Source organism: Ranitomeya imitator, chromosome 5 (genome assembly GCF_032444005.1).
Source record: "Ranitomeya imitator isolate aRanImi1 chromosome 5, aRanImi1.pri, whole genome shotgun sequence".
Classification (NCBI taxonomy): domain Eukaryota; kingdom Metazoa; phylum Chordata; class Amphibia; order Anura; family Dendrobatidae; genus Ranitomeya; species Ranitomeya imitator.
Window position 1 is genome coordinate 420188520 of NC_091286.1, and position 25065 is coordinate 420213584.

The following is a 25065-nucleotide window of genomic DNA, read 5'->3' on the forward strand; positions in this document are numbered from 1 at the left end:
CATCCCAACCCTAACCCATCTCTTCAACCTATCACTAACAACTAGAGTTTTCCCCTCAAGCTTTAAACATGCCTCAATCACACCTATCCTCAAAAAGCCCTCTCTTGACCCATCCTCTGTATCTAGCTATCGCCCTACACTTCTCCCCTATGCCTCAAAACTGCTTGAACAACACGTCCATCTTGAACTGTCCTCCCATCTCTCTTCCTGCTTGATCTTCGACTGCTTACAATCTGACTTCCGGTCACACCACTCCACTGAAACTGCCCTAACTAAGGTCACCAATGAGCTATTAACCACAAAGAGCAAGCAACACTACTCTGTCCTCCTCCTCCTGGGCCTGTCCTCTGCCTTTGACACAGTGGACCTTTCCCTATTGCTACAGACCCTCTCATCCCTTGGCATCACAGAATTGGCCCTATCCTGAATCTCGTCATACCTAACAGACCGGACATTCAGCGTCTCCCACTCACACACCACTTCCTCACCTCGCCCCCTATCTGTCGGAGTCTTGCAAGGTTCAGTTCTAGGACCCCTGCTCTTATCCATTTACGCCTTTGGCCTGTGACAGCTCATAGAATCTCAGGGTTTTCAGTATCATCTCTATGCTGATCACACGCAGATCTACATCTCTGGACCAGTTATCACCACCCTACTAACCAGAATCCCTCAATGTCTGTCCGCTCTTTCATCCTTCTTCTCCACTAGATTTGTAAAACTTAACATGGACAAAACAGAATTCATTGTCTTTCCCCCATCTCACGCGACCTCCCCAACAAACCTATCCATTACAGTAAACTGCTGCCCATTCTCCCCAGTCCCACAAGCTCGCTGCCTCGGGGTAATCCTTGACACTGATCTCTCCTTCAAACTGCATATCCAAGCCCTTTCCACTTCCTGCCACCTTCAACTCAAAAATATTTCATGGATCCGTACATTCCTAAACGAAGAATCTGCATAAACCCTAGTCCATGCCCTCATCATCTCCCGCTTCGACTACTGTAACCTCCTGCTCTGTGGCCTCTATTGTGAATTCTGCTCTTGGGTTCCCTCCGTTGGTTATGATTGGTAGTGCTGCTGTCTTTGGATCGCAGCATTTATCAGGTGTGTCCACTTATTGCAATTTGGACTGGGCTATATATAGTCTTGCTTGATCCTTTAGTCAGTGCCAGTTGTCCATTGTTTTTGGAGGATTCACATCCCTGACTGGTCTCTCCTGTTTTGCTGTTCTTTTCAACAAAGATAAGTTCTGGCTTTGTTTTTGCTATCCACATGCTGTGGGCCTTATAGTTTTGTGCATTTTCATGTTTTGTCTTGTCCAGCTTTGTCTGTGTAAGGATTTTTTGCAGCCAAGCTGTATCTCTGGAGATGCAGATATAACCTCCATGTCTTTAGTCAGATGTGGAGATTTGTATTTTCTGTGGTGGATATTTTCTAGTGTTTTAATACTGAAGGCATAGTACTCTGTCCTATTCTTTCTTTTTAGCTAGAAAGGCCTCCTTTGCTAAATCCTGATTTCAGTCTGCGTATGTAATTTCCCTCTCCTCTCACAGTCAATATTTGTGGGGGGCTGTCTATCCTTTGGGGATTTTCTCTGAGGCAAGATAGTTTTCCCGTTTCTATCTTTAGGGGAAGTTAGTCCTTAGGCTGTGTCGAGGTGTCTAGGGAGTGTTACAGTTAGGGCCAGAAATATTTGGACAGTGACACAAGTTTTGTTATTTTAGCTGTTTACAAAAACATGTTCAGAAATACAATTATATATATAACTAGATGGCAGCCCGATTCTAAAGAATCGGGAGTCTAGAATCCATATATACTTGAAATTCGGCAGGAGCTTGAAGAGCAACGTCACTGGGCCCGCCTCCACGCAGTAGAAACTTGCTGTGAGGTAAAAATTCAAAAATCACACCAAAATGGCGGGCGGAGTGTGTCACAGTACGGCACGTTTCTGATTGGTCGCTCGCAGCAGGCGGCAACCAATCAGACACTGGACACTGTTGACGTCACTTATCTCCGGACATTAGCTCCGGACATTAGCTCCGGACATTAGCTCCGGACATTAGCTCCGGACAAAGCCACGGAAGTTGGCACAAATTGCAGGAAGTAGTATTCTAGGCAATTATATATAAGATATGGGCTGAAAGTGCACACTCCCAGCTGCAATATGATAGTTTCCACATCCAAATCGGAGAAAGGGTTTAGGAATCATAGCTCTGTAATGCATAGCGTCCTCTTTTTCAAGGGACCAAAAGTAATTGGACAATGGACTCTAAGGGCTGCAATTAACTCTGAAGGCGTCTCCCTCGTTAACCTGTAATCAATGAAGTAGTTAAAAGGTCAGGGGTGGATTCCAGGTGTGTGGTTTTGCATTTGGAAGCTGTTGCTGTGAGCAGACAACATGCGGTCAAAGGAATAATAATAATAATAATAATTTTATTTATATAGCGCCAACATATTCCGCAGCGCTTTACAAATTATAGAGGGGACTTGTACAGACAATAGACATTACAGCATAACAGAAATACAGTTCAAAACAGATACCAGGAGGAGTGAGGGCCCTGCTCGCAAGCTTACAAACTATGGGGAAAAGGGGAGACACGAGAGGTGGATGGTAACAATTGCTTTAGTTATTCGGACCAGCTATAGTGTAAGGCTCAGGTGTTCATGTAAAGCTGCATGAACCAGTTACCTGCCTAAGTATGTAGCAGTACAGACACAGAGGGCTAATACTGCATAAAGTGTATGAGAACATGATGCGAGGAACCTTTTTTTTTTTTTTTTTTTTATTATAAATAGGCCACACAGGGATCGTTAGGTTAATGCATTGAGGCGGTAGGCCAGTCTGAACAAATGAGTTTTTAGGGCACGCTTAAAACTGTGGGGATTGGGGATTAATCGTATTAACCTAGGTAGTGCATTCAAAGGAACTCTCAATTGAGGTGAAGCAGAACATCCTGAGGCTGAAAAAAAAAAAAAAATCCATCAGAGAGATAGCAGACATGCTTGGAGTAGCAAAATCAACAGTTGGGTACATTCTGAGAAAAAAGGAATTGACTGGTGAGCTTGGGAACTCAAAAAGGCCTGGGCGTCCACGGATGACAACAGTGGTGGATGATCGCCGCATACTTAATTTGGTGAAGAAGAACCCGTTCACAACATCAACTGAAGTCCAGAACACTCTCAGTGAAGTAGGTGTATCTGTCTCTAAGTCAACAGTAAAGAGAAGACTCCATGACAGTAAATACAAAGGGTTCACATCTAGATGCAAACCATTCATCAATACCAAAAATAGACAGGCCAGAGTTAAATTTGCAGAAAAACACCTCAAGAAGCCAGCTCAGTTCTGGAAAAGTATTCTATGGACAGATGAGACAAAGATCAACCTGTACCAGAATGATGGGAAGAAAAAAGTTTGGAGAAGAAAGGGAACGGCACATGATCCAAGGCACACCACATCCTCTGTAAAACATGGTGGAGGCAACGTGATGGCATGGGCATGCATGGCTTTCAATGGCACTGGGTCACTTGTGTTTATTGATGACATAAGAGCAGACAAGAGTAGCCGGATGAATTCTGAAGTGTACCGGGATATACTTTCAGCCTAGATTCAGCCAGATGCTGCAAAGTTGATTGGACGGCGCTTCATAGTACAGATGGACAATGACCCCAAGCATACATCCAAAGCTACCCAGGAGTTCATGAGTGCCAAAAAGTGGAACATTCTGCAATGGCCAAGTCAATCTCCAGATCTAAACCCAATTGAGCATGCATTTCACTTGCTCAAATCCAGACTTAAGACGGAAAGACCCACAAACAAGCAAGACCTGAAGGCTGCGGCTGCAAAGGCCTGGCAAAGCATTAAGAAGGAGGAAACCGAGCGTTTGGTGATGTCCATGGGTTCCAGACTTAAGGCAGTGATTGCCTCCAAAGGATTTGCAACAAAATATTGAAAATAAAAATATTTTGTTTGGGTTACATTTATTTGTCCAATTACTTTTGACCTCCTAAAATGTGGAGTGTTTGTAAAGAAATGTGTACAATTCCTACATTTTCTATCAGATATTTTTGTTCAACCCTTCAAATTAAACGTTACAATCTGCACTTGAATTCTGTTGTAGAGGTTTCATTTCAAATCCAATGTGGTGGCATGCAGAGCCCAACTCGCGAAAATTGTGTCACTGTCCAAATATTTCTGGCCCTAACTGTAGGTATATGCCACGGCTGCTTCTAGTTGCGATGCTAAGTTCAGGGTCTGCGGTCAGTACAGGTACCAACTTCTCCAGAGTACGTCACATGGTACTCCTAGGCCACCAGATCATAACAGGCCTCCCCTCTAACACTCTCACACCACTCCAATATATTCTAAACTCTGCTGCCCGACTAATCCACCTCTCCCCCCACTATTCCCCGGCCTCTCCCCTCTGTCAATCCATTCACTGGCTCCCCATTACCGAGAGACTCCAGTACAAAACTCTAACCATAACATACAAAGCCATCCACAACCTGTCTCCTCCATAGATCTGTGACCTCGTCTCCCCGTACTTTCCTGCACGCAACCTCCGATCCTCACAAGATCTCCTTCTCTACTCCCCTCTTATCTCATCTTCCCACAATCGCATACAAGATTTCTCTCTCGCATCACCCCTACTCTGGAACTCTCTACCACAACATATCAGGCTCTCGCCTATCATCGAAACTTTCAAAAAGAGCCTGAAGATCCACATCTTCCGACAAGCCTATAACCTGCAGTAACCACCGATCGACCAAACCACTGCACGAGCAATTCTACCCTCGCCTACTGTATCCTCACCCATCTCTTGTAGATTGTGAGCCCTCGCGGGCAGGGTCCTCTCTTCTCCTGTACCAGTTGTGACCTGTATTGTTTAAGATTATTGTACTTGTTTTTATTATGTATACCCCTCCTCATATGTAAAGCGCCATGGAATAAATGGCGCTATAATAATAAATAATAATAATTTACAAACAGCAGGAAACTGATGTACAGGACTACACTCACACTTGATGATTGCTGTGTACCTGCAGACAGGCAGATCTTAGTAACCTCTGGTTTTATTAAGTCTGAATATTTCTTCTTCAGCGCTGTGCTCTGTTTCTGCCCCGAGGTAATTATTCCTCCTAGAGGTGCAATGATAGTCTTCCTCATATGAAGACTATTAACTTCCCTTATCGTGTCAGTCCCCTTTTTAAGCAAAGCAGGCAAGGAGAAGGTAGGCAATTCCTTCATCTACAAAATGGTTCCTCTGCTCAACGTGTCCGACCACCAACTGCCACTTCAAATTAAAACTATCTCACAGGACATGGCTCCTCCCCCTTCTATGTGACTGTAGAGCTGCGGTAATTGGCTGACTGCCCTGAGGTGTTTTTCCAGAACCTTCTGCATATTAAGGCTATGTGCACATGTTGCAGATTTGCCTGCGGATTTTTCTGCTCTGAATCCGCATCTCTTGGCAGAAAACGCAGGTGCGGTTTTGATGCGCTTTTTATGCGGTTTTCATTGCGTTTTCTCCTGCAGAATTGTCTGCGTTTTTTACACCAATAAAGTTATAAACTTGACAAACTTCACAAAGAAAAAAAAACTGTCATTTCCTTGTCCAACCCCTTCTTCTTCCATTCTCCATTTTGGAAACACACACCAATAATGAGTGGACGTTTGCTCCAAGATGAGAGCGCTCAGCAGAGCGCAGAGCAGAGCCAAGATCAGAGCCCACAGCTACAGCTCCGCAGGCCCTACAGGATTCTGATGCCGGGGTTGCTGCTGCAAATCCTCAATCGCAGAGAGCAGGTAAGCTAAAGTACATTTAAAATAATCTTTACATGTATTTTTTTTTCACAGTGTTGTGTTCTAAACAATCTTTATTTATTTTTTATTTTAGGCGCAACAGCAGAGGAGAAAGCAAGCGTGTAAAAGAATGTGGGTGTACCCTCTGGTAGCTGAGTGCACAGAGAAGGGGCACTTTTATGTGCTTTACACTGATTTGAGGAGGTTAGTTGCAAAATATATAAAGACAATTTCCGAATTAAAATGTGTTTCCAAACATTTTATCATATGTTAACTAACCATTTTTTCCTGTCAAATTTTCAGATTTCCTTCTGCCGTCTCACAATCCCGGCTTTTGATAGACTGCTTCACATTCTGGCACCCTATCTGACATTGAGTGATATGGTCATGAAGAAGGCAATGTCTGCTGAGGAAAAGCTGCTCATCAGTCACCTTCGGTTAAGTAACTAATTTTTTGTTTGTATGTCATTAGGGCTCTTTCACACGTCAGTGTGTCCGGTGTGATGAAAGTTTTCACATGTCCCGGAGACACTGACACACGTGGACCTACTCAAATTAATGAGTCTATGCACATGTCAGTGTGTTTTCGCGGGCCGCGTGTCCGTGGGCCAAACACGATGACATGTCAGATCTTTACCATTTGCACGGTCCACAAAGTGTCTCTCACACGTGTACATGGAGAACACACATGACATGCATTGGCACTGGTGAAGAAGCGCTTACAGACCGCTCCTGGCACATTAACCCCCGACACACTGCGATCAAAGATGATTGATGTGTTTCGGCGGTATAGGGAAGCATCGCACAGGGAGGGGACTCCCTGCGTGCTTCCCTGAGACCCTCGGAGCAACGCGATGTGATCGCGTTGCTCCGAGGGTCTCCTACCTACTTTTCCCTGCAGGCCCCGGATCCAATATGGCTGCGGGGCTGCTTCCGGGTCCTGCAGGGAAGTGGTTTACCAGCGCGTGCTCAGAACAAACGCTGCAAAGTGTCAGATCAGCAATCTGACCCTATAACATGATGCATATCCCCCCCCCCTTCACCAGGGAAATGTTATAAAGTAAAAAAAAAAAAAAATTCACATATTGTAGAAAAAAAAAACCTAAATAAAGAAAAAAAAATATTGTTCCCATAAATAGATTTCTTTATCTAAATAAAATAAAAAAAAAACTATAAAAGTGCACATATTTAGTGTCGCCGTGTCCATAACGACCTGACCTATAAAACTGTCCCACTATTTAACCCCTTCAGTGAACACTATAAAAGAAAAAAAAAATGAGGAAAAAAACAACGCTTTATTATCATACCGCCGAACAAAAAGTGGAATAACACGCAATCAAAAATACGGATATATATAACCATGGTACCGCTGAAAACAGCATTATGTCCAGCAAAAAGCGACCCAACGCACAGCATCATCAGCGAAAAAATAAAAAGTTATAGTCCTCAGAATAAAGTGATGCAAAAATAATTATTTTTTCTATAAAATAGTTTTTCTCATATAAAAGCTGTTTAGAGATAGGACTCATATAAAAGCGCCAAAACATGAAAAAAGATATAAATGAGGTAATTGTACTGACCTGAAGAATAAAACTGTTTTATCAATTTTACCAAACGTGGAATGGTATAAACGCTTCCCCCCCCCCCAAAAGAAATTCATGAATAGCTGGTTTTGGTCATTCTGCCTCACAAAAATCAGAATAAAAAGCGATCAAAAAATGTTACTTGTCCGAAAATAATACCAATAAAAACGTCAACTTGTCCTGCAAAAAACAAGACCTCACATGACTCTGTGGACCAAAATATGGAAAAATTATAGCTCTCAAAGTGTGATGACACAAAAACTATTTTTTGCAATAAAAAGCATCTTTTAGTGTGTGACAGCTGCCAATCACAAAAATCCGCTAAAAACCCTGCTATATAAGTAAATCAAACCCCCCTTCATCACCCCCTTAGTTAGGGAAAAATAATAAAATTAAAAAAATGTATTTTTTTCCATTTTCTAATTAGGGTTAGGGTTAGGGCTAGGGTTGGGGCTAGGGTTGGGGCTAGGGTTAGGGTTGGGGCTAGGGTTAGGGTTGGGGCTAGGGTTGGGGCTAGGGTTAGGGTTGGGGTTAGGGCTAGGGCTGGGATTAGGGTTGGGGCTAGGGTTAGGGTTGGGGCTAAAGATAGGGTTAGGGTTGGGGCTAAAGTTAGGGTTGGGGCTAAAGTTAGGGTTAGGGTTTGGATTACATTTATGGTTGGGATTAGGGTTAGGGGTGTGTCAGGGATAGGGGTGTGGTTATGGTTATGGTTGGGATTAGTGTTAGGGTTGTGTTGGATTTAGGGGTGTGGTTGAGGGGCGTTGGGGTTAGGGGTGTGGTTGGGATTAGGGTTAGGGGCATGTTTGGGTTAGGGGTGTGGTTAGGGTTATGGTTAGAGTTGGGATTAGGGTTAGGGGTGTGTTTGGGTTAGGGGTGTGTTTGGGTTAGGGTTTCAGTTAGAATTGGTGGTTTCCACTATTTAGGCACATCAAGGGCTCTCCTAACGCGACATGGCATCCGATCTCAATTGCAGTGTCCCATCCCTTCCGAGCTCTCCCGTGCGCCCAAACAGGGGTTTACCCCAACATATGGGGTATCAGCGTACTCAGGTCAAATTGGACAACAACTTTTGGGGTCGAGTTTCTCTTGTTTCCCTTGAGAAAATAAAAATTTGGGGGGCAAAAAAAACCCTTTTTGTGGGAAAAAATGATTTTTTATTTTCACGGCTCTGCGTTATAAACTGTAGTGAAACACTTGGGGGGTAAAAGTTCTCACAACACATCTAGATAAGTTCCTTGGGGTGTCTAGTTTCCAATATGGGGTCACTTGTGGGGGGTTTCTACTGTTTAGGTACATGAGGGGCTCTGCAAATGCAATGTGATGCCTGCTGACCAATCCATCTAAGTCTGCATTCCAAACGGCGCTCCTTCCCTTCCGAGCTCTGACTTGCGCCCAAACGGTGTTTCCCCCCCACATATGGGATATGAGCGTACTCAGGACAAATTGGACAACAACTTTTGGGATCCAATTTCTCCTATTACACTTGGGAAAATACAAAACTGGGGGTAAAAAAATAATTTTTGTGAAAAAAAAAGAATTTTTATTTTCACGGCTTTGCATTATAAACTGTAGTGAATCACTTGGGGGTTCAAAGCTCTCACATCACATCTAGATAGGTGGGTCTACTTTCCAAATGGTGTTACTTGTGGGGGTTTCAATGTTTAGGCACATCAGGAGCTCTCCAAACGCAACATAGCATCCCATCTCAATTCCAGTCAATTTTGCATTGAAAAGTCAAATGGCGCGCCTACCCTTCCGAGCTCTGCCGTGCGCCCAAACAGTGGTTTACCCCCACATATCAGTTATCTGCATACTCAGAACAAATTGTACAACAACTATTGGGGTCCAATTTTTTTTCTTACCCTTGTGAAAATAAATACTTAGAGGCGAAAAATCATTTTTGTGAAAAAATATGATTTTTTATTTTTACGGCTCTGCATTATAAACTTCTGTGAAGCACTTGGTGGGTCAACGTGCTCACCACACATATAGATAAATTCCTTAGGGGTCTACTTTCCAAAATGGTGTACCTTGTGGGGGTTTAAACGTTTAGGCACATCAGGGGCTCTCCAAACGCAACATGGCGTCCCATCTCAATTCCAGTCAATTTTGCATTGAAAAGTCAAACGGCTCTCCTTCCATTCCGAGCTCTGCCATGCGCCCAAACAGTGGTTTACACCCACATATGGGGTATCAGCGTATTCAGGACAAATTGTACAACAACTTTTGGGGTCCATTTTTCCTGTTACCCTTGGTAAAATAAAACAAATTGGAGCTGAAGTAAATTTGTTGTGAAAAAAAGTTAAATGTTCATTTTTTTTTAAACATTCCAAAAATTCCTGTGAAACACCTGAAGGGTTAATAAACTTTTTGAATGTGGTTTTGAGCACCTTGAGGGGTGCAGTTTTTAGAATAGTGTCACACTTGGGTATTTTCTATCATATAGACCCCTCACAATGACTTAAAATGTGATGTGGTCCCTAAAAAAATGGTTTTGTAAAAATGAGAAATTGCTGGTCAACTTTTAACCCTTATAACTCCCTAAAAAAAAAAAATTGGTTCCAAAATTGTGCTGATGTAAAGTAGACATGTGGTAAATGTTACTTATTAAGTATTTTGTGTGACATAACTCTGTGATTTAAGGGCATAAAAATTCAAATTTGGAAAATTGCTAAATTTTCAAAATTTTGGCCAAATTTCAGTTTTTTTCACAAATAAACGCAGGTAATAGCAAAGAAATTTTACCAACAACATGAAATACAATATTTCCTGAGAAAACCGTGTCAGAATCATCAGGATCCATTGATCCTGAGTTATAACCTCATAAAGGGACAGTGGTCAGAATTGTAAAAATTGGCCCGGTCATTAACATGCAAACCACCCTTGGGGCTTAAGGGGCTAAAACACGCCAGTAACCTGTCAGCATTTTTGGCTGCTATAAGATGCGCCCACTGTCTTTCAGGGCTTATCTACAGCATTCTATAATTAAGCCCGTGGGTCAGAGGAGATAGATAAGAAAAATTAGACACATAATTTGGATTATACCCGTGGGTGGGGCGCTATCGTGTGATCTTATCCGATAGGTGTCGCAGGTCCAGGTCCGGCTCCTCCCTTCTTGCGATACCACTCTCCTGCTTGCTTCATTGCTCTACTGCGCAGGTGTACTTTTTTGTCCTGATGAGGATAGACCAAAGTCCAGAGGTGTGCATGTGCTGGGCCTCTCAGACCTTTCCTTGCGCTTGCTCACTGCAGGAATTAGTTCTGCCCTCAACAGGCCAGATAAGTATGGCTGAGCAATAGAGCTTTGAAGCAAGCTGGAGGGCGGAGGCGTTGCCAAAAGATTGGAGTGGAAAAACACGGACCTGCAAGTCCCATCTGACGTGACCGCCCCACGCAGTTGTGTCTTATTTTTTTATTTTTGGTTTATTTTTTCTTTATACCCTTTGTGTTGGACCGAGGTGCTATGGCCAACATTATAGAATGCTTTAGATAAGATCTGAAAGGTGGTGGCCACATATTATATTGCCCATAACTGCTGACAGGTTTCCTTACCTTTTTGTGAGACATTTCTAATAATCTTTTCTTTTTCTTTGCAGATTTTTGGCCACACGAGAGAGCTATACATCCCTGCACCTCCAATTTAGAGTTGGTAAATCCACCATCTCAAAAATTGTGAGGTGCACATGTAACGTGATCTGGCAGAAGTTGCAGCCCATTTTGATGCCTTCCCCAACCGAGGAGACTTGGCTGCAGATTGCAGCAGGCTTTCAGTCTGTGGCCAATGTCCCAAACTGCATAGGTGCAGTCGATGGTAAACATGTAAGGGTTTATCAGCCACCACGATCAGGATCATGCTTCTTTAATTATAAGAAGTATTTTTCTTTGGTCTGATTGCAGTGGCTGATGCCCATTACAAATTTGTTGCCATTGATGTTGGTGCCTATGGCAGTACTGGAGACTCTCGGGTGTTGCGAACATCACAGATCGGTCTGCAAATTCTTCGAGATTGCGGAACGCTTCCAGCCCCACGACCTTTGCAGGGTTCCACAGATCCAGTACCCTTTGTGATGGTATCAAAATGTGTGAGAAGAAGCCAAGATCACTATCAAATTCTGTTTGAAGAAGCCAAGATCAATTGTGTGTTACGTTTTTTTTTTTTTTATTATTTCATCTGGATTTGTATGTAATAAAAATATGTATTGTTAATTTCATGTGGATAGTTTTCTATTTACTAAGTGGTGTTTGTTGAAACAAATTATCATGATTCTTCTCCTTCCCATAGTCCCGTGCCCATATACCATCATACATATCCTCCATCCTATAGTCCAGTGCCCATATACCATCATACATATCTTCTATCCCATAGTCCATCGCTCATATACCCATGACACAGTAATACATAGAGGTCTTGTCTAGTTCCCTTATGCTAAAGTATATAAAAAACAAAAATGACATTTTTAAATATAACTTTATTTTAAAACTAATAAAGAACTCATGACAAACATTATCATTATTTTTTCAATATGAAAACATAAACTTTTGCCCAAAGAAATACATTTTTGGACAACTTAACAAAACATTAGCCAGTTGTCAACAAAGTTTATTGCTCTCTTGGTGCTGAAGTGGGCCTTTTGGTGGCAATGTCCAACTCGGGCTGGCAAACTGGAAATATTTTCCAACAAAATTGCACATTAATGCAAGTACTGATAGTCCAGGCAATACCCATAGGAGGTAGCAGGATCAGTAGGGAAAGTGGCAGTTGGTGAGGGTCCCAGCCTTTATGTGTTCCCTGCCTCAGAATTATGACAAAAAGTGGTGGCTGGTCTGCTGTATGGGTAGTCAGCTTCTCTTTGTTGGGGTTCTCGTACTTGGGGTTTTGATCTTAGACGAAAAAGTCCAAAAACCCCCATCAATACGTCTTCATACGGCAAAATTGGAGCAGGGTCCGCCAAAGCTGTCAGTAACATCTGCACCATAGTCATAAAAATTGACTGCCTATCCGGTGGCAGTGAGCGAGCCTTCCTTGCAATTGTCAGGGCAAAGAAGTCAAAATGATCCTCTGTAGTTGATTTTTTATCAAATCCAGAGTCTTATTTGCTATTTTAACAGTGTTATCATTTTTTTTCTTTTTTTTTTTTTTTTTGCTCAGCTCTCCTGCCACCGGATAGGCAGCTCTTTCTCTCCTCTCCGTTACAACAGCTTCTGCGGAACCAGATGCTCCAACAGCTGCTGAAGCAGATGTGCCTGCAGCAGTTTCTGAAGATGTTGCACCAGTAGAAGCTGTTGCAACAGATGGAGAACTGGTGCCACCAGCTCCAGAGGAATTGCCTGCTCCATCTTCGGATTCATCACCTGCAGGAGGCTCAGGAGGAGAAATGTTCCCTTCAGTCCTGTGTGAAAAAAAGAAAACAAATTATTACGGTATTTTTACAATGCTGCGGAGGAGCAATGCTTTGGACGCAGCAAAAAGGCCGCTCCGCCTAAAGCGCAGCCCCCTTTTTTGTTTGTGTGGTGATAATGCATGTTTTCAGTTAACACATGCATTCTCACCACATGCTATCAATACACTGTGATAGTTATCTTGTGGAGTCAAAGCTCCAACGCAAGATAAATAGACATGCTGTGGTGTCAAAAGATGCAACGCATGTCCGGTGACGTAGGTCTGACACCTCCATCTTTGGAAGCATAGTGGAGACGGGATTTCTGAAAATCCCCTCCACTATGCTATAACATCTGGATGCTGCGTATTGAACGCTGCTGCTGTATGCAGCATTCAATACACAGCCAACTGTGCTATGCCACTTGGAAGCATAGAGGCTACATATATCGTTAATTAAAGATCTCTCTATTTTTGGTTTACAAATTACCTCCACAATGTCCTGTTTGTGATCAGAAACTGCAATTCCTCATAAAATGGAAACATTTTCCGAACGGGATAGGAGCCACTTCTATCACAAGTGTTCACAAATTTAGTGAACCGGTCCCTCACCGACCGCCACCTCTGTTTAATATCTCTCTCTAAAAAATATTTAAAAAATTATCAATCTTAGTAATTTTTGAAGAAAGTATAATATTAATTGTTAAATAACATTATAATTACCAATTTCCAATTGCCTGGCATTTGTACAGGAATCCCATTCGGGATATAGGTCCCTAAATATTTTTGTCCAGCAAATGTTGCAGTAATATTTGTCTTTATAGGACTCATCTGCGGCATCCCATATTGCTGGATAATCACTAACCTACAGTGAATACAATAATGCCACTAGATACTATATCAAAAAACAAAATAATCTTAAAAATATATATACCGTATATACTCGAGTGAGTATAAGCCAACCCGAGTATAAGCCGACTCCCCTAATTTTGCCACATAAAACTGGGAAACCTTAATGACTCGAGTATAAGCCTAGGGTGGGAACTGCAGCAGCTACTGGTAAATTTCAAAAATAAAAATAGATACCAATAAAAGTAAAATTAATTGAGACATCAGTAGGTTAAGTATTTTTGAATATCCATATTGAATCAGGAGCCCCATACAATGCTCCATAAAGTTCATGATGGGCCCCATAAGATGCTCCATTCAAAATAGACAAGAATAAAGAGAAAAAGGACGCTGCTACAAATTGCACACCACCCAGTATATAAACATACAAAACAAACTTTATTGCAGTGTTTATAAAAAATAAAAACAATTAAAATCACTACGCCACTGTCAACCACCTGGATACATAACGTACATGTATATATACAGACAATGACTATACAGCTTATCAATATGCCCAAGATAAATATAAAGACATATATATGGCAGTAACCTCTTACCTAACGGCTCATGGGGGGTCTAAAACATATACATAATGACCCACAACTCCCATATATAGTGGGGAGATAAGCCTAAGTCATAGGGGCAAGATATCCCTAATAAGGACGCATACCAACCTATGAACCGATAAGCTGAAGGATCCAGGGGGCCAGTGGACCATTATAAGATGCGCCTATTCTGGCACTTAGCCTCTCTCTTCCCACTCCCGTGTAGCGGTGGGATATGGGGTAATAAGGGGTTATGACACCTTACTATTGTAAGGTGACATTAAGCCCGGTGAATAATGGAGAGGCGTCAAAAAACGCTGTGGATCCGCAGGTAAATCCGCAACGTGTGCACAAAGCTAAAACAGAGCTGGGTCACCTGATCAAGCCTGTGAGAACAAGATTAACCCCTTTTGATGCTGCCTGTCAGCAGGTCTCACAATGTATTTAAAATGCACAGTCCATATAAAAAATTCACAGCATTTATATGAAAACACACTATATATCCAGTATCCCATAGAAATGGCCACTTTGTGGGATACCACATACAGAAGCATCTTACAAAATTAGAATATCATCAAAAAGTTAACTTATTTCAGTTCTTCAATACAAAAAGTGCAACTCATATATTAGATAGAGTCATAACAAACAGAGTGATCTATTTCAAATGTTTATTTCTGTTCATGTTGATGATTATGGCTTACAGCCAATGAAAACCCAAAAGTCGTTATCTCAGTAAATTAGAATACTTTATAACACCAGCTTGAAAAATGATTTTAAATTCTGAAATGTTGGCCTACTGAAATGTATGTTCAGTAAATGCACTCAATACTTGGTCAGGGCTCCTGTGGCATCAATTACTGCATCAATGCGGTGTGACATGGAGGTGATCAACGTGTGGCACTGCTGAGGTGTTATGGAAGCCCAGGTTGCTTTGATAGCAGCTTTCAGCTCGTCTGCATTGTGGTGTCTGGTGTCTCATCTTCTTCTTGACAATACCTCATAGATTCTCTATGGGGTTAAGGTCAGATGAGCACAGTGATAATTAATTTTTCATATGCACAGAAGCTAAAGGCATAATTATAATACCATATTAAATTAATTATTGCTTTTTTTCCTTCTTACATTTTAGGAAACAGAATTCCACAGCCTCAGCAACAGGACCCGGTGAGTATTATTATGTAATATCTTATCTCTTTAGAAAAATATGGAAATATATTTTCTCTTGAAACCCTGAAAAAAGGACCATTTTTCATTAATAACTGTTAACACTTTGAAATAGCTGTACATAGTCATTAATGATGTAACCAATCAATTGGCACTTGTCAAGTAAACCAATGTTAAAGTGTAACTAAACATTTTATCTTATAATTATGGCCAATATGGAAGTTATAACATTTTTAAAATCACTTTATTAGATGACTTGTCCTCATTCCTATTATTCTGCCACCGATATACGTGGATGAGATGTGTCTGAGGGATGTGATCACAAATCGCTATATAAACAATGGCAGGTAGCGTTACTCGCCAACCTGTGCCGCCAGTCTCTATCAGCTGCGCGTGGTGATCCGGAAAGATGATGCAGTGATACATTCAACAGGTTTATTTACAGTACCTTGGTGAGAGTGAGGACTGTAGGTTAGAGCTGTTACAGAATCACCAGACAGAGATAATAGAAGCTTCAGGTTAGAGGTAACAAGAGAATCCTTTCTCCAGCTCTGCAGCACATGTGGGATCCAAGATGGCACGGAGTACAAAACAGGAAGAGAAGGAAAAAGATAGGAGGAGCTAAAGACAGAAAGGTGTTGTGGGAGAATTCCATAACAAATATTACAGTGATATAGCAAACGGCCAGTAGATGGCAGCAAAGTATAACAAATGATAGAACCAGGCTTATTAGCACTACATAATGTCCATGTATGGCTGAAAGTCTATCATAATAAACTGAGCAGCACACTCCCCGTCTGAAATCCTTGGATTTCACTATACCATAAGTCTCGAATTGGGAGTGTTCACCAGAAGTGCATGGAGGGATACCTCAACCTGTAAGATAAAAACAACGCATGCAATGCAACAATAACATATTGAATAACAAGTCTAGAATGATTTCTTGAAGTAATCCAAAGGATAACCCATCTTCGGATTGGAGAAGCCGCGCTAGGCCAAACTGTCTCCAACCCATTTGTAATCCAAAGGTTGAAGTTCCTTGAAAGAGTTCCTACTGATTGGATGGATAATCAATCCTCAACCGGTATGAGTAAAATAATCTCTGATATAGGCCTAATGAAAGTTTTGGGGTCACCTTGCTTAGTAACTGTCACTTCTACCTTGCATACCTTGCCATCGTCACTTGGAAAGGTTTTAGATATAAGTCCCATAGGCCATGTGCTTCTTTCCTCCTTCTGGTCTTTCATGAGGATAATATCTCCTACTTGTAAATTTGGCTTTACGTGTTGCCATTTTCTTCGTTTTTGGAGAAGTGTCAGGTACTCCCTCTTCCATCTATTCCAGAAACAATTAGCCAGATGTTGCACATATTTCCACCGTCTCTGATATTTGTTACCAGACACAGAGTCTTCAGGCGGGTTAGGAACAGTTCCAAGTTTCTGGGTGAGGAGAGTTGCCGGAGTGAGAATTGTAGGAGATTCTGGATCCGTAGATATGGGTACAAGAGGTCTTGAGTTTACTATAGCAGAGACTTCTGCTAAGAAAGTGGTCAAGGTCTCGTAAGTGAGTCTTGAAAGATTTGAGTCCATCAGCATAGATTCCAGTATCCGACGAGTAATGCCTATCATTCTTTCCCATGATCCGCCCATATGGGAAGCATGAGGAGGATTAAAGACCCAGGAACAGCCATTGGTTGTTAAGAAGTTCTGGACTGGTGTTGAATTCAGTTGTAGTTCTCGACAGGCACCTACAAAGTTTGTTCCACAATCAGATCTTAGTTGTTTTACTGGTCCTCTGATGGAGAAGAATCGTCTTAGGGCATTAATGAAACTGGAGGAATCCATGGACTCTATCACTTCTATGTGTACTGCTCGTACACTCATGCACGTGAACAACACTGCCCAACGTTTACTTTCCGCATGCCCGCCTCTGGTCCGACGTGCAGCGACTGCCCATGGGCCAAAAACGTCCAAGCCAACATAGGTAAATGGGGGCTCTGTGCTTGTCCTATCAGCAGGCAAATCAGACATCTGTTGTTGTTGCAGTTTTCCTCTTGTCTTACGACACTGAACACAATGATGAATTAAATGGGAAACCGGTCTCTTTGCTCCCACAATCCAGAGGCCTGCAGCTCATAAAGCACCTTCAGTGAAGTGTCTGCCTTGATGTTTGATTTTTTCATGGTAATGTCGAATAAGTAGAGTGGTGATATGGTGATGACCAGGAATAATTAGAGGATTCTTTTCTGCCTCATCCAATTTAGCTTTGTTTAAACGACCACCAACTCTCAATAAACACCTTTCGTCTATTACTGGGTTTAAGTTGACAATGGGGCTGTTTTTAGGAACGTCTTGTTTTTTACGTATACATTCCAGTTCCTTGTGAAAAACATTCTGCTGCACATTGCGTATCACAATGAGTTCACTCAGAGCAATGTCTTCTGCAGAGAGAGGCTTATGGCAGATATGCCAACCATGACAATCAGTGTTACTGTCCTTATTGCGATAGCATTGTACAATGTGTACTAACCTTGCAATGGCACGAACCAGCCTCATCCATCTTGAGATGCGATCAAAACGCTGACAGTCCAAGCCAACCTTCTCCTTGAATTTGGTGATGAAGGTGCTGACATCAGGACGGATCTCTGGGTCGACATCTGGATCCTCAAGGCTGAAGCTGTCTTCAACGGCAGTCTCTTTGCACTGTTCGTGAAGGAACTCCGGTCCGGTCAACCAAGAAGAGCTTGCGAAGGCACCAATAGACACTGGTCTAGTTGCAAGGTCCGCAGGGTTAAGATGGGATGGGACGTTCTGCCATTGCTGGGGTTTGGAGGATTTCCTGATCCTTTCCACTCGGTTACTGACATAGACGTAGAAGCGTTTCGTCTGGTTGTATATGTAGCCCAGAACTACCTTACTGTCTGTGTAGAATTTTGTGTCATCCACGTGAATAGCTAGTTCGCTCTGTATGAAGTCTGCAATCTCTATGGCTAGTACAGCCCCACAGAGCTCGAGTCTGGGTATGGTGTGCTCGGGTTTAGGAGCCAGTTTAGCCTTTCCAAACAGAAATCCAACATGGGCTTCATTATTAGAGTCTACAACCTTCAAGTAAGTGACAGCGGCAATAGCTTCAGTGGAGGCATCAGCGAATACATGAATCTCCTTCCTTCGACTTGTAGTTAGGGATGCCGGAGTGTAACAACGTGGTATGTGGATCTTATCCAAGGCGCAAAGAGATTCTCTCCATGACTTCCACTTTAGTTGTTTGTCTGCAGGGAGTGGTATATCCCAGTCCTTAATGTACTCTGAGAGTTGTCTCAGCAGGAGCTTGCCTTGTATAGTCAGGGGTGCGACAAACCCAAGTGGATCATATAGACTGTTCACCACTGACAGAACCCCACGCTTAGTAAATGGTTTTTCTGCACCACTAACCTGAAAGCTGAAGGAGTCATTTAGCAAGTTCCACCTCAGGCCTAGACTTCTCTGTACTAGTGGATTGTCTGAGCCTAGGTTCAAGTCCCTAAATTCTGCGGCATGATCATTAGGGTGAAAGGCCTTCATGACAAGAGCACTATTGGAGGCAATTTTATGCAATCTTAAATGAGCTTTAGAAAGCATACCTTGTGTCCGTTTGAGCAGATCTGTGGCTTCTTCCGCCGTGGGCAGGGATTTAAGACCGTCGTCCACGTAGAAGTCCTTTTCAACGAACTGTTGGGCATCCTTCCCGAACTCTGCTGCACCATCGGAGGCGGTCCTACGTAGGCCGTAGGTAGCGACTGCAGGAGAAGGACTGTTTCCGAAAACGTGCACCTTCATGCGGTATTCGATCATTTCCTTGTTGGTGTCGTTGTCTCGGTGCCATAGAAAACGGAGATAATTTCTGTGATCTTGTTGCACGATGAAACAATGGAACATTTGTTCGATGTCGGCGGTAATGGCGACCGGTTCCTTTCTGAATCTCATGAGCACTCCAACCAGGTTGTTAGTCAGGTTCGGACCAGTGAGGAGAACGTCATTCAGAGATACGCCGTCATGTTTGGCGCTTGAATCGAACACCACCCTGATTTGTTTCGGCTTTCTTGGATGATACACTCCAAAGGAAGGTAGATACCAGCATTCTTCATCAGCTTGCAATGGTGGAGCTGGCTCTGCGTGATCATTGCGAAATATCTTGTCCATAAAAGCTATGAAATGTTCTTTCATTTCAGGCTCGTTCCTTAATGTTCTCTGCAGTGAGATGAATCTAGATAAGGCCTGTTCTTTGTTGTTAGGAAGCCTGGTCCTTGAAGCCTTGAAGGGTAAGGGAGCAACCCAGCGGTCAGATTCATTTTTGAAGAATCCACTGTCCATGATTTTAAGAAACTCCTTGTCTTCTATGGATAAGGCGACTTTGTTGTCATCTTTTGTTGTGTGAAACACTGTTCTCCCTAAGTCATCACCGTAGGGAGTGGGAATGATGTCAGGCTCCTGGATGCAATCAGAGAACCTCTCTTTCACTTCGTAGTGATGAAGGCATGGCTTAACCCCTCTGTGACCTTAGACGTACTATCCCGTCGAGGTGTCCTGGGCTTATCTGACCCTGGACGGGATAGTACGTCATAGCCGATCGGCCGCGCTCACGGGGGGAGCGCGGCCGATCGCGGCCGGGTGTCAGCTGCTTATCGCAGCTGACATCCGGCACTATGTGCCAGGAGCGGTCACGGACCGCCCCCGGCACATTAACCCCTGGCACACCGCGATCAAAGATGATCGCGATGTGCCGGCGGTGCAGGGAAGCACCGCGCAGGGAGGGGGCTCCCTGTGGGCTTCCCTGAGACCCCCGGAGCAACGCGATGTGATCGCATTGCTGCGAGGGTCTCACCTCCCTCCCTGCTCCCTCCAGCCCCGGATCCAAGATGGCCGCGGATCCGGGTCCTGCAGGGAGGGAGGTGGCTTCACAGAGCCTGCTCAGAGCAGGCACTGTGAAGCCTGCAGCGCTGCATGTCAGATCAGTGATCTGACAGAGTGCTGTGCAAACTGTCAGATCACTGATCTGTGATGTCCCCCCCGGGACAAAATAAAAAAGTAAAAAAAAAATTTTCCAAATGTGTAAAAAAAATAAAAAAAAATATTCCAAAATAATGAAAAAAAAAAAAAATATTATTCCCATAAATACATTTCTTCATCTAAATAAAAAAAAAAAAAACCAATAAAAGTACACATATTTAGTATCGCCGCGTCCGTAACGACCCGACCTATAAAACTGTCCCACTAGTTAACCCCTTCAGTAAACACCGTAAGAAAATTTTTTCTGTAAAATAGTTTTTATCGTATAAAAGCGCCAAACCATAAAAAAATGATATAAATGAGGTATCGCTGTAATCGCACTGACCCGAAGAATAAAACTGATTTATCAATTTTACCAAACGCGGAACAGTATAAACGCCTCCCCCAATAGAAATTCATGAATAGCTGGCTTTTGGTCATTCTTCCTCACAAAAATCGGAATAAAAAGCGATCAAAAAATGTCACGTGCCCAAAAATGTTTTCAATAAAAACGTCAACTCGTCCCGCAAAAAACAAGACCTCACATGACTCTGTGGACCAAAATATGGAAAAATTATAGCTCTCAAAATGTGGTATTGCAAAAAATATTTTTTGCAATAAAAAGGGTCTTTCAGTGTGTGACGGCTGCCAATCATAAAAATCCGCTAAAAAACTCGCTATAAAAGTAAATCAAACCCCCCTTCATCACCCCCTTAGTTAGGGAAAAATAAAAAAAAAATGTATTTATTTCCATTTTCCCATTAGGGCTAGGGTTAGGGCTAGGGTTAGGGCTAGGGCTAGGGTTAGGGCTAGGGTTAGGGCTAGGGTTAGGGCTAGGGTTAGGGTTAGGGCTAGGGTTAGGGCTAGGGTTAGGGCTAGGGCTAGGGTTAGGGCTAGGGTTAGGGCTAGGGTTAGGGCTAGGGTTAGGGTTAGGGCTAGGGTTAGGGCTAGGGTTAGGGCTAGGGTTAGGGCTAGGGTTAGGGTTAGGGTTGGGGCTACAGTTAGGGTTGGGGCTAAAGTTAGGGTTAGGGTTTAGATTACATTTACAGTTGGGAATAGGGTTGGGATTAGGGTTAGGGGTGTGTCAGGGTTAGAGGTGTGGTTAGGGTTACCGTTGGAATTAGGGTTAGGGGTGTGTTTAGATTAGGGTTTCAGTTATAATTGGGGGGTTTCCACTGTTTCGGCACATCAGGGGCTCTCCAAACACGACATGGCGTCCGATCTCAATTCCAGCCAATTCTGCGTTGAAAAAGTAAAACAGTGCTCCTTCCCTTCCGAGCTCTCCTGTGTGCCCAAACAGGAGTTTACCCCAACATATGGGGTATCAGCGTACTCAGGACAAATTGGACAACAACTTTTGTGGACCAATTTCTCCTGTTACCCTTGGGAAAATACAAAACTGGGGGCTAAAAAATAATTTTTGTGGGAAAACAAAAAGATTTTTTATTTTCACGGCTCTGCGTTATAAACTGTAGTGAAATACTTGGGGGTTCAAAGCTCTCACAACACATCAAGATGAGTTCCTTAGGGGGTCTACTTTCCAAAATGGTGTCACTTGTGGGGGGTTTCTACTGTTTAGGTACATTAGGGGCTCTGCAAACGCAATGTGACGCCTGCAGACCATTCCATCTAAGTCTGCATTCCAAATGGCACTCCTTCCCTTCCGAGCCCTACCATGCGCCCAAACGGTGGTTCCCCCCCACATATGGGGTATCAGCGTACTCAGGACAAATTGGACAACAACTTTTGGGGTCCAATTTCTCCTGTTACCCTAGGGAAAATACAAAACTGGGGGCTAAAAAATAATTTTTGTGGGAAAACAAAAAGATTTTTTATTTTCACGGCTCTGCGTTATAAACTGTAGTGAAATACTTGGGGGTTCAAAGCTCTCACAACACATCAAGATGAGTTCCTTAGGGGGTCTACTTTCCAAAATGGTGTCACTTGTGGGGGGTTTCTACTGTTTAGGTACATTAGGGGCTCTGCAAACGCAATGTGACGCCTGCAGACCATTCCATCTAAGTCTGCATTCCAAATGGCGCTCCTTCCCTTCCGAGCCCTCCCATGCGCCCAAACGGTGGTTCCCCCCCACATATGGGGTATCAGCGTACTCAGGACAAATTGGACAACAACTTTTGGGGTCCAATTTCTCCTGTTACCCTAGGGAAAATACAAAACTGGGGGCTAAAAAATAATTTTTGTGGGAAAACAAAAAGATTTTTTATTTTCACGGCTCTGCGTTATAAACTGTAGTGAAATACTTGGGGGTTCAAAGCTCTCACAACACATCAAGATGAGTTCCTTAGGGGGTCTACTTTCCAAAATGGTGTCACTTGTGGGGGGTTTCTACTGTTTAGGTACATTAGGGGCTCTGCAAACGCAATGTGACGCCTGCAGACCATTCCATCTAAGTCTGCATTCCAAATGGCGCTCCTTCCCTTCCGAGCCCTCCCATGCGCCCAAACGGTGGTTCCCCCCCACATATGGGGTATCAGCGTACTCAGGACAAATTGGACAACAACTTTTGGGGTCCAATTTCCCCTGTTACCCTAGGGAAAATACAAAACTGGGGGCTAAAAAATAATTTTTGTGGGAAAAAAATGTTGTTTTATTTTTATGGCTCTGCATTATAAACTTCTGTGAAGCCCTTGGTGGGTCAAAGTGCTCACCACACATCCAGATAAGTTCCTTAGGGGGTCTACTTTCCAAAATGGTGTCACTTGTGGGGGGTTTCAATGTTTAGGCACATCAGTGGCTCTCCAAACGCAATATGGCGTCCCATCTCAATTCCTGTCAATTTTGCATTGAAAAGTCAAACGGCGCTCCTTCCCTTCCGAGCTCTCCCATGCGCCCAAACAGTGGTTTACTGCCACATATGGGGTATCAGCGTACTCAGGACAAATTGTACAACAACTTTTGAGGTCCAATTTCTTCTCTTACCCTTGGAAAAATAAAAAATTGGGGGCAAAAATATAATTTTTGTGAAAAAATATGATTTTTTATTTTTACTGTTCTGCATTATAAACTTCTGTGAAGCACTTGGTGGGTCAAAGTGCTCACCACACCTCTAGATAAGTTCCTTAGGGGGTCTACTTTCCAAAATGGTGTCACTTGTGGGGGGTTTCAATGTTTAGGCACATCAGTGGCTCTCCAAACGCAACATGGCGTCCCATCTCAATTTCTGTCAATTTTGCATTGAAAAGTCAAACTGCGCTCCTTCCCTTCCGAGCTCTCCCATGCGCCCAAACAGTGGTTTACTGCCACATGTGGGGTATCAGCGTACTCAGGACAAATTGGACAACAACTTTTGAGGTCCAATTTCTTCTCTTACCCTTGGAAAAATAAAAAATTGGGGGCAAAAATATAATTTTTGTGAAAAAATATGATTTTTTATTTTTACGGTTCTGCATTATAAACTTCTGTGAAGCACTTGGTGGGTCAAAGTGCTCACCACACATCCAGATAAGTTACTTAGGGGGTCTACTTTCCAAAATGGTGTCACTTGTGGGGGGTTTCAATGTTTAGGCACATCAGTGGCTCTCCAAACGCAACATGGCGTCCCATCTCAATTCCTGTCAATTTTGCATTGAAAAGTCAAATAGCGCTCCTTCCCTTCCGAGCTCTCCCATGCGCCCAAACAGTGGTTTACTGCCACATATGGGGTATCAGCGTACTCAGGACAAATTGGACAACAACTTTCTGGGTCCAATTTCTCCTGTTACCCTTGGTAAAATAAAACAAATTGGAGCTGAAGTAAATTTTTTGTGTAAAAAAGTTAAATGTTCATTTTTATTTAAACATTCCAAAAATTCCTATTAAACACCTGAAGGGTTAATAAACTTCTTGAATGTGGTTTTGAGCACCTTGAGGGGTGCAGTTTTTAGAATGGTGTCACACTTGGGCATTTTCTATCATATAGACCCCTCAAAATGACTTCAAATGAGACGTGGTCCCTAAAAAAAAATGGTGTTGTAAAAATGAGAAATTGCTGGTCAACTTTTAACCCTTATAACTCCCTAACAAAAAAAAAAATTGGTTCCAAAATTATGCTGATGTAAAGGAGACATGTGGGAAATGTTACTTATTAAGTATTTTGTGTGACATATCTCTGTGATTTAATTGCATAAAAATTCAAAGTTTGAAAATTGCGAAATTTTCAAAATTTTCGCCAAATTTCGTTTTTTTTCACAAATAAACGCAGGTACTATCAAAGAAATTTTACCACTATCATGAAGTACAATATGTCACGAGAAAACAATGTCAGAATCACCAGGATCCGTTGAAGCGTTTCGGAGTTATAACCTCATAAAGGGACAGTGGTCAGAATTGTAAAAATTGGCCTGGTCATTAACGTGCAAACCACCCTTGGGGGTAAAGGGGTTAAAGTGAGTTGCTCGACCATTTTGGAGCACATACGTTTTACAGGCGTTGACTTCGGATGCCTTGTGACTCCTATCCAGACATACATCGCCCACGATTACCCAGCCTAGGTCGAGTCTTTGGGCGTATGGAGCATCATCTGGGCCGTTGCATTGTTGGCGTACCTTGTGGACCTTCAGAATGTCCCTTCCGAGTAGGATTAGAATATCAGCATTCATGTCCAGAGGAGGAATTTCATTAGTCAGGTGCCTCAAGTGGCGATGATGAAGTGCGGCTTCCGGAGTGGGAATCTCCTCCCTGT

General features: G+C 42.8%; 1 protein-coding gene and 1 long non-coding RNA gene across 2 annotated transcripts in view; one reads left to right on the forward strand and one right to left on the reverse strand.

Moving 5' to 3' along the window:
* The window catches only part of PDCD1 (programmed cell death 1), a 102664-nt gene that overhangs the window by 55519 nt on the left and 22080 nt on the right, over positions 1–25065 (forward strand). The window contains exon 4 of the mRNA XM_069727071.1: positions 15326–15360. Coding sequence (XP_069583172.1) covers positions 15326–15360 — 35 coding nt within the window. The remainder of the gene's footprint in view (positions 1–15325; positions 15361–25065) is intronic.
* LOC138638082 (uncharacterized) lies at positions 12016–16913 on the reverse strand. The gene is made up of 3 exons (XR_011312449.1): positions 15809–16913; positions 13251–13401; positions 12016–12773 (listed from the first exon to the last, which is right to left on the reverse strand). It is a non-coding gene; the product is annotated as an uncharacterized lncRNA (long non-coding RNA).